This window comes from Brassica rapa, chromosome A03 (genome assembly GCF_000309985.2).
Source record: "Brassica rapa cultivar Chiifu-401-42 chromosome A03, CAAS_Brap_v3.01, whole genome shotgun sequence".
Lineage (NCBI taxonomy): Eukaryota > Viridiplantae > Streptophyta > Magnoliopsida > Brassicales > Brassicaceae > Brassica > Brassica rapa.
Genome location: NC_024797.2, coordinates 9,012,852 through 9,024,881, shown reverse-complemented (window position 1 = coordinate 9,024,881; position 12,030 = coordinate 9,012,852). Strand labels below are relative to the sequence as shown.

The following is a 12,030-nucleotide window of genomic DNA, read 5'->3' as shown; positions in this document are numbered from 1 at the left end:
CTTGGTCTGAGAAAGACAAATGGATGGGAATGGGCTTCACCCTGGTCGAAGCTGGTGTAGTAATTTTGCAGGGACAGAAATGCACCCACCGTGCACAATCACCATTGAAGACGGAGGCGGAGGCACTCATATCGGCTCTGAGCGAAATGAAGAACCGAGGTTGGGATGGAGTTACTGTTGAGTCAGATTGCCAACAACTGATAAACATCACCCGAGCTGGACGAGATTACTCTGCTTAGTACACATTTTCAAGATCTTGAATTCTCTGTTATTCTTCGTACTTTAATTTTCCGTGCGGACTTCTTGGTTAAAGGAGGACAATCATGAGGCAATTGTTTCTCAGTTATAGACGTTTTGGTTTCTAATAAGCTCGTTCAAGTATCTGAAATTAACAGACCACAGTAGTTTCTTTAATAAAGGTTGGACGATGACAAAAAATAATCATAACTTTAAATAGATGAATAAATGAATAAATGAGAAACTTATAATTTTGTTTCAAGAAATTATACCAGTGTATTAATAAAGTGCTTCGAAACAATTTTGACTTTTCTTTACTCCTAATCACCTATATCTTTCTGAATATATTATAGTATTCTAAAACAATATTTTCTCTAATTATTTTGGTGTTGTTTATAGATAAATGAAGAAAATGAAATGGATGAATACGACTAAACAATGAGAAGGAGAATTCCATCCGTGTTCCAAAAAAAAAGAAAAAAAAAAGAATTCCATCCGACTTTGGAAGATGCGTACAAGACGACTGAAAACACCAAACATTCGTTTACAAAAAGTAGCCCTCAAAGTATTACTGACCCATGCTTCGCTTTCCTCCTTTGATATTTTATGAGAACATTGTCATTCAATTAATTATAACATCAGATGTGGTTGTAGATCCTCGAATATAACTTCCAGCTTCTTTTTCATTTTGGAATTTCTTTTATAATCTTTAAGAGCGTTACGAAATTATCTTAACCAAAATGAAAGCTTAGATGAAATCCATCTATCTATATATTCTCAAGAATAAGAAACGTTTATTAAAAGTTAATTTAAACCTCTGTTTTGTAAATTTCCAAAAATGCCGTTTATAGAAAAAAAAAACCTTTTTTTTGTGCGACAAAGGCTTAGTCGAAATTAGGGGTGTTCAATCCGGATATCGGTTCGGTTTCGGTTCGGTTATTTTCGGTTTTCGGTATTTCGGTTAGTAAAATATAACTACCATTCTAAATCCATATTTACTTCGGTTCGGTTCGGTTTATATACCGTCGGTTTTCGGTTTATTCGGTTTTATACCAAAAAATATAATTATTTTGTTTGAAATCATATTATATGAATTTTAAAGTCATATTGTGAACACCGTCATTTATTAAAAATATATTACATGTTCAAATAAATGAACAAAAAAATAAAAATGCTTCTACCATCAATAAAATAATCAAATCTATAACTAAAATCAAAGCTTGAAATTTTGAAAAAAAAAATGAAACAAAACAAAAACATAAAAGAAAAGTTTTTCCACTCTTCCATATTTAGTATTCATTAAAGTCATGCTTTTTCAATTGAAAATTTTCCATTAATTATTGTCCATCAAATTTATAATCTTCATATTAATTTAGTGAAGATTAAAATAAAGCAAAAAAAATAAAAAAAAGACTTAAAAAATAAGATATCTGAATTGCGATGTATTGTTATTTAGTTATAGTTCAAGTGTTCTACAAATTAAGGTTTTTTATTACTATAAAATTATGGTAATGGTTATTAACACAAATTTAACTTATGTAACAAATATATTTTCATGTATTGTTATAAAATAGATACATATTTACATGTTTCTACTTTTAATCGGTTTTGTTCGGTTTATTCGGTTTAATCGGTTATATACCAAACCATATCCAAATCCTACGGTTTTTATAAAATTATATCCATTCGGTTTATATGGTATATACCAAAACCAAACCATATTGTCTATTTCGGTTCGGTTCGGTTCGGTACGGTTCGGTTTTACCATATTGAACAGCCTTAGTCGAAATACAAAAAAAAAGGAAAGGTTGTGTGCACTAAGTTATAGTCATAAGGCGTTCAATATCATAGACATTTATGTGAGGGGCAGAGTAAGCCATGGACTCAAATGTAATGGATCTATGTGAATTTAAATCTGTGACCTCTTTGAGTATTAATTCATTCAAAATATTCAACATTTTCGAGCCGGAAAGTTTGAACAAAATACCGCAAACAATTAATGCGAAACAAGTTAAAAACAATGAAAATGTTTTGGAAAATTTGGATTCAAATCTTTCAAAGCTAATAAAACCGCAATCCCTCGTGACTCGTGAGAGTCTAAATGCTTCCTAAATGTCACATAAGAAATCTAATGTCCTGAATGCATTGTCAGAGCCAATTCTGGATATATAGTGATAAACGTTTGTATAATACTCCCATAAGAAATCTAGTGTTTTTTTGACATAATAGTGTTTAATATATATATATATATATATCATTTGTTCCCAAATCATTACAAAATATATGCTTAATAGTTGTTTCTAATCCATAAATCTCAAGGTCGTCCTGAGCATTGTGACACTCGATAACTATTTTGTAGCAAGTACATTGTTATAGAACAACACTTTAACTATCCTGTAAATTTTAGTTTAAAAAAAAAAAAACTATCCTGTAAATTCATCTAAAACACTACAGCCTCTAGTGCCCATCGTAATGAAATTGTGAAACATCAAATATATCATCATGGTAACTCTTATGAACACTAATATTATCGACAATTTTTTTAAAGGGCTTTCTTAAATGAGGAGCATACATAGAGGTTTACAACACAAAAGAAGAACAAGATTGGAAATGATAAGTTTAATCATACTGTTAAATTTAGATTTATCATAGATTTTCAACTTAGACTTTCGATTTAAAATCAATTAACTATAAATGGAGTGGACCCAATCTTTTATATATTGTTCACGTGAATTCCCAATGTGGAAACTTATATTCACACACTCTTTATAGATCAAGGTGTATCTATACTATTAAAGCAGAATACCTACTAGGATTATACCCCTGCCTTTTCAAGTTATTTACAAATCTCTGCCATTGCCTATTTTCCTTTTAAAAAAAATAAATGACGCCAATATATTTTGACCAATCAGAAATCTTCAGTTATTAAAACATATCCATAACGTCATCAAAATGCATTGAAACAATTAAGGCCCACATCCGCGTAAGCTCGTGCCTTTTTAAATAAATCGGAAAGAATGATGAGCCCATCAAAATCATCTTCATAATCAAATCCTATTCCATGAAAATCCCATCGAAATCATCTTTCGTAATCAAACCCTATACCCTGAAATATGAAGTTTTCGGGGTTAAAACTCTAAACAAACCATATTCCATAACACAATAATTTAAAACTATGAAACACTAACCAAGATGAATATAACGTATGGATTCTCAGAAAATTAAATCAATGTTCACATGCTTATTAAGATGATTCATTACACCTACCTATATGTTATGATTCGTTTATCAAAATGCAATGTATAATGATGGACAATTTAATCAAACCAAAAATATGAAAATCGAATTTGAATAAAAGGTACTACAGCATATTCCCAATTTTTCAAAAAATGTTAATTAAAAAATCTATTTATCTTTTAAACAACCTTTAATTTTTATAAAGTTTTGATACCAAATTTATTCGAAGTATATTTTTCAACCCATCCCCTAATTTCAGTGTTCGGTTTAAAAAGAGTAAGGCCCTTTTTACCAAAAAAGAAAAGAAAAAAAGAGTATGCCCTCCTAGATTGTAGCAAGTATTCATAATTGTAACAGCATAATATTCCCTATTTCATTTGTTCGATTTTAAAAGAGTAAGGTACTCATAGATTTTGGCAATCACCCCCAATATTCCTTATTTGATACCTTTAATAAATGTAAAAACAAATATAGAAAAAAAAAAGATGATACAATTAGCTACAATCACGATTCAAAAAATATAATCCATAATTATATTGCGTGTACAATAATATCTTAGGTTTCAAATTGGTAACTATATTTACTAATATTAACTAGAAAATCTCGCCAAGATTTAGAGTATGCCACAAGTTTTTCCAATAACCTAAACACCTCTCCATGTCGCCTCTTCCTATTATAAATAACAATGCCTCTTCCTAATCAAACTCATGCCGTCAAACAAAAACATGGGTTCTAAAATGCAAATAAGAAAATTGAGTGCTTCTAATGAAAAAAAGTCATCGGCATTAATGACTTGAGGCCATCGAAAAACACTTCTTGGAAACAAAACATTCAACAATCAGGGAAAACCATGGAATTCATCTTGGCGGATGAGAATGTAAGCAATCCTAACTTTCTACTTATGTTTTTCAAATATAGTTCAATGAACATTCATCAAACAATCTCCGTTTTTTTTTTCCTAACTACCAGTTTCAGTTCCAAGCCTAATTACTACAATTAGAAGCTTTTAAAATGCACTTACATGGGTTCGAATTGCTTTCCCGCTATGTCTCTGTCCCATGTCGTTCAGATGAATAAAGCTCTGTCTCAAAACCTTTAACTGCACGACCTGCACATCCATTGTATATATAATTAAGTCAACTCATTATCTCTAACCCAAAAAAAAAGCTATAGTCGGAGACTTATCTGTGTACTGTAAGGCTTTGGTTGGACTTTGCCTCATGTCCTTTGGGTTCGACTTGACTCATGTCCTTCCATCAGAGGATGAGTATAAAAACAACATACTGTTGTGTACAGACCAGACGTATAAGAGGATGAAGATTAAAAAAACATACTAGACGTAAAAGAGGATGAAGATAAATAGATTATACCAGTTTGGTCAGATTACAGAATGGTCTGGCCATTAGTTGATGTACATGAGAATTATCTCTTTGTTTACATAGCAATTACCCTACAAAACTTAAAACATTAACGTCAGAACAAACCAAAAAGTGTACGTACTTGAATTATTTATTATGTGACATAAAAATTCTATATTACATTACAGAATGGTCTGGCCATTAGTTAAGGTACGTATCTGTGTATTTTAATCAGTCATCCTTTTTTTTTTGCAAACAGACCGGATCATCATTTTGCAAAGTATAAGACCTTTGATAAGCCCTCACTTTAACGTAACCCCAAATTTTATATAGTAACCCAAAATTTCATTAGGCCAACTGTAGTTTACATCAAAATAAACCAAGATTATGTATTAAATATCATAAAAGTTTAAGAATCTTAAGTGTAAAGGACATCACCTTCATGGTTGTCAAAGAAATGAACATCGCCCTTCAGATTTTGAGCAAGCCGATGGACATCACGAGCTTGACATCTGAGAAGCTCGAGATTGCTTAGGTGTTTCCGACCCCAATAGGGAATGGTCAAATTCAGTGCTAATCGAAGATCCGCTTGACTAAGATCGATCATCAGAATCAACATACAAGTCATCTGATACTTCTACATGCAAAAAATTTATGGAATGGTCAAAATCAGAGAAGAGATTTTAGATTAGCATAACATCTATATATTAAGAATAAATTAGATATTTTTATGTACCTGAACATATCTATAAAGAGGCTTCTCAGATCAAGTAGATGAATCGTAAGATAATGAGAGAGTAAACGATGGTATACCGGCAGATTTCGAGATTCTGATTTTGTATTTACTCATATAGAGTCGTACACCTTTGTTTTTCACCATCGAACACCGATTTTTCTTCGTCTCATCTTTTGTCGGTAAAGAGACCGTTCTAGATCTCTCTCTTTTTTTCCTTTTCTGTTTCTTTTTTCAGTCTTGAGAATGGTCAACATAACGAAATACCGAATCAGTGTTCTGTTGGGTTTTAAACGAGAACATTAGATTTGTTGGGGACCAATTAACTTTATATTTTTTCAAAATAAACATTCAATTATATGGGCTTTGAATTAATTTGTTTCAATAGTAAATTCTATCAAAACTATTAAACATTGTAACTGATATTATATTAATATACAATTATAAAACGTAAACATACATTTACAATATGTTTGACATTATATAGCTAGCCATTTTTAATTTAAATTATATTTCAAGTCATTTTTAATTTAAATTATATTGTGATACTAAAATTAAATTATATTGCAAATAATTTTTAATTGAATTTCTTGCTTAAGTTTGCAACAGCAATATAATTATTTTATTTTAAGAGTAACATTTTGTATAGATATTGATCATCCAAATTTATAACAACAACTACTAAACCAAATCATAAAAACACATGATATAAATCTTATGTAGAAACACATATGGGTTATAACAATAAGTACGTCAAAAATAAATCCTTTTCTGGGTTTTTTTTTCGAACAATATGACGAAATGAAGAATGTGTTTTGGTCGAGCTCTAAACCAGAATATTAGATTTGTTGGGGGTCCATTAACTTCTAGATTTTTGGTTAATAAACTTTTTAAGTATATGGTCTTTTAATTAATTATTTCAATAGTAAATTCTATCAAAACTATTTAACATTGTACTTGATATTATATATAAAAATACAATTATAAAACGTAAACATACATTTACAATATGGGTTACATGTTATTACTAGCAATTTTTAATTTAAATTATGTTGCAAGTTATTTTTAATTTAAATTATACTACCATTCTAAAATTAAATTATATTGCAAATATTTTTGAATTGAATTTCTTGCTGAAATTTCCAACAGCAAAATAATTATTTCATTTTAAGGTTAACATTTTATATACGTATAGATCATCCAAACTTATAACAACAACTACTAAAAAATCATAAAATTATATGATATCAATTTTTGGTAGAAACTAAAATGGATTATAATAATAAATACGTAAAAAGAAACGATCCCGCGCTTTGAAAGCGCGGGTCAAAATCTAGTGTCCCATTAATATTTAAATAGTATCAATACACTTGTTCGAGATAATGACTTTACTAACCATTAATTTTGCAGTCAATCATTATCGGGTCTGAGAGCACAAATTACTTTTTGGGCCAAATTATAAGAATGTGAGGACTGAACCTTTTAGTAGTTAGGTTTATGAACTCTAATACCATGCTAAATTTTATGAATTTTTAATTTAAAATTAATTGCCAATAAATAGATTGGCTCTAACCATTTATATACTATTGTTGGTTAAATACCATATGCTCAAACACACACTCGAGCAACTGAATCAAAATCGATCCGGCTCATCGAAAGACGCCTGCTCGATCCTAAAGCGACTTAACTTTAATGGTGTGGCGGTCTGATCAAACCTAATCAAAGATTGGTTTATTATCGAGATTGATGGTTATACAAACCATTATCGTATAGTGGGGATGGAGGGGCATGTGAGAATAAAAACTCTCACATCAGGAATTTTCATGGATATGAGTGATATATTAAGGTTATAGTCATTCCATTTATCACCAATTAATTTTAAATTAGAAGCCTATGAAAAACGTGAATTTAACATAATATCAGAGTTTCGTTTGTTGAACCAGGTAGGGTGATCCAAAAAAAATTGACCGGTTCAATCCAAATGTGGGATTCAAATCAAAATGGGTGGGTAAAAGATCAACACCTGATATATAAAAGGTTAGGAACAATCCATCTAGTATTAATTGAGTTTAAATTGGAAAATCATGAAAACCAGGACATGCCCGAACTTAACACGACATACACTTAATCAAATAGAAACATAGATAAGCTCTTACAACCACCACATCCACCACCCTAATAGGGAGGTGACCCTATAATACTAAAAACATTATTATAAGAAAACAAACAAGCAAACGTAAAGCTTTCGAACTCCCACGTCAAAGCGATTTCATTGGACACTGATGAGATCTGCAGATATTATAGTGGGCTACCATTGTCTTTGAGTTTCGACATACATTGTCTCCTTTTAAGTAATGTCCTTTTCCCTCTCTCTTTCCATGTTTTTTAAAACATTAATTTCATTGATTATTTAAAAAATTCTACAGTATTCTTTTTATGTTTCAATGATTTATCTTATATTTTTAGAGAATAAGATTTGAGTATTTCCAAAATAGTATGTGTTCAGATAGGCCTTTTGGTAATTTAATAGTTAAGTGACAGTTGTACTGTAAATACATGATTTAAAGGATTAACTCTGGTCATTAAATTATGAATGCAATGTTTAACCAAAAAAAGGTGAATATAAATGTCAATATAGATTAATAGATCATATAACCTTACACGTACCGACCTTAGCTCAGTTGGTAGAGCGGAAGACTGTAGTAGATGCAGATAATCTTTAGGTCGCTGGTTCGATTCCGGCAGGTCGGAATTTGTTTTTGCAGTTTCTCCTTTTTCTCTTGGGCCTTACTAATCTCTGTTTCTCTATTTTACTTTTTGGAAATACCTTGGGCCTTTTAATCTTGTAACGATAGGCCGATAATTCAACATATAGCCCTGGCTTAGATATAAAAATTTCAACGGTCAAATTTAGAAAGAATCGTGTGCATCAACGCACGCGGTTTCCCATATGGATCAATAATCTGGTAATGTGTTGTTCACAAAATGTAGATGTTTTAAACTGGTTGTGGGTGCATTTTAATTAGGCGACGCATGAACTCGTAAGGTGTAACAGAGTTTAATTTCTGAAATGTCTTTTATTTGTATCTGGACACTAACATAGGATGGTATTTTCTCCAGCTTTGCTGTTAATTTCATGGTATTTGTTTTTTTCTTTTTTTTTTCTCGAAAAAAACAATGCTAATTTTCCGCCTAGTGTTTAGTTTCTCTTGTTACTTTATTTCTCCGTAAATGTACTCTCTTCTAGTTCATCGATGGTTGTACATTCTGCAGAGCCGTGTCACCCTTTGGTAAAAAAACAAGCGCCTCAGATTCTCTGGTTTTAGTCAAAATTAAAGGTCCCATTTATATACAATGCATTATTTAGTGATATAAATGCTTAGCATATGGTTTATATTTGAAGAGATTAATAGATCGTATCTCTTTTTCTCTACATTTTCGTTTGGATTCTTTTTTTTTTTTACATTTACTCTATTAATTTAGAGTATTATTTGGACGGAAAAATTCATTAATATTAAATATAGTCACATGTTATCTGATAGTGTTATATAAACCTTTTTAATCCATTACAAAATACTATTGATATATCATACGAACCTAAACACATGGCATAACCAATTTTCCATTGGTCTACAAACAAAAATTCAACTAATATCTTCATCCTTCACAAACATAATTCTAAACCATAATTGAATAACTTCATCCTTTCCCAACATATTTCTAAACCATAACTTAAATTTCATTGCTCTACTTACAGCACTTCAATTAATATATATATATATATATGTTTGTGAAGGATGAAGATATTAGTTGAATATACTGAGCTTTACCAAAAATGATCTAAAACTTGATTTTAAATTCAAAGTATACTTTAACTTCAGTCAACTGCAAAAGTAACACAAAAGTCTAGTGAAATTACATCAAACCTCTTATGACCAAACAAAAAACTAGTATGCATTCTTTGAAGGCTTTTCATATAATAGATCTTAAAAATAATTTATAAATTTTATAAAAAAATACTTTTATTGGGAGAAAATTTGAAATAATGTAATTATAAATACTTTTAAATGACATGAATTAAAATCTAGTAAAATTGAATTGTTTAGAACATAGACGAATTTAGATTGAGTGACCACTTTCCTCTAAGCATTTATAATCCCTCAAGCCAAACTACTATCCACGACCATGTTTGTTGTAAAGTGTTTTATGTTTTCATCTTGTAAGGAAAGTGCCACTAGTTTGGTCATCTCCATTATGATTACCTAACTCAGGAAGAACATTCACACGAACGTGTTCTAGGCTCTAGACCTCTGTTACTCTTTTGTTCATTGTGATTTTTTGAGGTAGATATAGCTGTCTTGAAACAGTCGTCCAAAGTTTGATTTAACTTCTTGAGCTAAGTCGATCTTTATGTGCATTTGTCTTCTTCAAGTAAAGTGTTTGAAGATGCAAGATGGGCCACAAACGGACAAACTAAGTATTGGCCAAGAATGTCTTGTAGTAATGACAATCTGTGGACTAGATAGGAAGTGTTTGGCAAGTAAATCTATTAACGTCATCTCTTACGTCTTGAGTTCAGTTTTTTTTTGTTTGCTCTCCGCGCCAGTTTATTCTATATAAGCCCTTACAGATATAATCCAAAAATCAAACCAAAACTTGAGAGTTTCTTTTTACAGTTCAATAATCAGCATGGGTTCTGAAATAGCCAACAAAACTTATCCACTTCACTTTGTTCTCTTCCCTTTCATGGCTCAAGGCCATATGATTCCCATGGTTGATATTGCAAGGCTCTTGGCTCAGAGCGGTGTGACCATAACAATTGTCACCACGCCTCACAATGCAGAGAGATTCAAGAATGTTCTAAACCGTGCCATTGAGTCTGGTTTGCCCATCAAACTAGTTCAGGTGAAGTTTCCATCTCAAGAAGCTGGTCTGCCAGAAGGAAAAGAGAATATGGATTTGCTTGACTCCATGGAGCTGATGTTACCTTTCTTCAAAGCTATTAACATGCTCGAAGAACCGGTCCAGAAACTCATAGAAGAGATGAACCCTCGCCCAAGCTGTCTAATTTCTGATTTTTGTGTTCCTTATACAAGCAAAATCTCAAAGAAGTTCAATATACCAAAGATTGTCTTCCATGGCATGTCTAGCTTTTGTCTTCTATGTATGCATATTTTGCGCAAGAACCTTGAGATCTTGGAGAATTTAAAGTCAGACGAAGAGTACTTCACCGTTCCTTATTTTCCTGATAAAGTTGAGTTCAGAAGACCTCAGGTTCCTGTAGAAACATATGTTCCTACAGGAGAGTTGAAGAAGTTGGCAGAGGATATAATAGAAGCTGATAATACATCATATGGTGTCATAGTCAACACATTTCAAGAGCTTGAGCCTGCTTATGTCAAAGACTACAAGGAGGCAAGGTCCGGTAAAGCATGGGCCATTGGACCAGTTTCCTTGTGCAATAAGGTGGGAGAAGACAAAGCTGAGAGGGGGAATAAATCAGACATTGATAAAGATGAGTGTCTTAAATGGCTTGATTCTAAGGAACATGGCTCTGTGCTCTACGTTTGCCTTGGGAGTATATGTAATCTCCCTCTGGCTCAACTCAAGGAGCTTGGCCTAGGCCTAGAGGAGTCCAAAAGACCTTTTATTTGGGTCATAAGAGGTTGGGAGAAGTATAAAGGGTTAGTTGAGTGGTTCTTGGAGAGCGGATTTGAAGAAAGAATCAAAGACAGAGGACTTCTCATCAAAGGTTGGTCTCCACAAATGATTATCCTCTCACATGCTTCTGTTGGAGGGTTCTTAACGCACTGCGGATGGAACTCAACTCTTGAAGGGATAACCTCTGGTCTACCTCTGCTTACATGGCCACTATTTGCAGATCAATTTTGCAATGAGAAACTGGCTGTGCAAGTACTAAAAACCGGTGTGAAAGTTGGGGTTGAGCAGCCTATGAAATGGGGGGAAGAGGAGAAGATAGGAGTGTTGGTGGATAAAGAAGGAGTGAAGAAGGCAGTGGAGGAATTAATGGGTGAGAGTGATGATGCAAAAGAAAGAAGAAGAAGAGCCAAAGAGCTTGGAGAATTAGCTCACAAGTCTGTGGAAGAAGGAGGCTCTTCTCATTCTAACATCACTTTACTCTTAGAAGACATTATGCAACTAGCACAATCCAATAATTGATTACGTCATTGTTAAAGGAACGTAAACACTTATCTTTATTTTTCCTTTATTTGAGAACCGGGACTTAATAGTCAACACGTCCAGCATCAGACAAGTCGTGATGACTTCCACTTTCTGAAGATTGTATAATTTGTTTATTATGTTTTAAAGGCAACTTTAACGGTTCGGTCCTCAAAAAGAGGTTCTGAATAATAAAGTATTGTTAGTTTAATTGATGTTGATTAACAAATTGTAAATGAAAAGTAAATTACATGTTTGGTCTATTATAGTCTTATACCTTGATAA

General features: G+C 32.0%; 1 protein-coding gene and 1 non-coding gene across 2 annotated transcripts; both read left to right on the top strand.

Annotated features, from left to right (window-relative positions):
- The first annotated feature begins 6,919 nt into the window (after nt 1-6,919).
- Nucleotides 6,920-11,974, top strand: LOC103857639 (UDP-glycosyltransferase 73C5). Its single transcript, XM_009134851.3, has one exon. The coding sequence runs from the start codon at nt 10,255-10,257 to the stop codon at nt 11,743-11,745; it is 1,491 nt and encodes a 496-aa protein (XP_009133099.1). The 5' UTR covers nt 6,920-10,254; the 3' UTR covers nt 11,746-11,974.
- On the top strand, nt 8,232-8,316 carry TRNAY-GUA. Its single transcript is given in 2 exon segments — nt 8,232-8,268; nt 8,281-8,316. It is a non-coding gene; the product is annotated as a tRNA-Tyr (tRNA).
- Nucleotides 11,975-12,030: the final 56 nt, after the last annotated feature.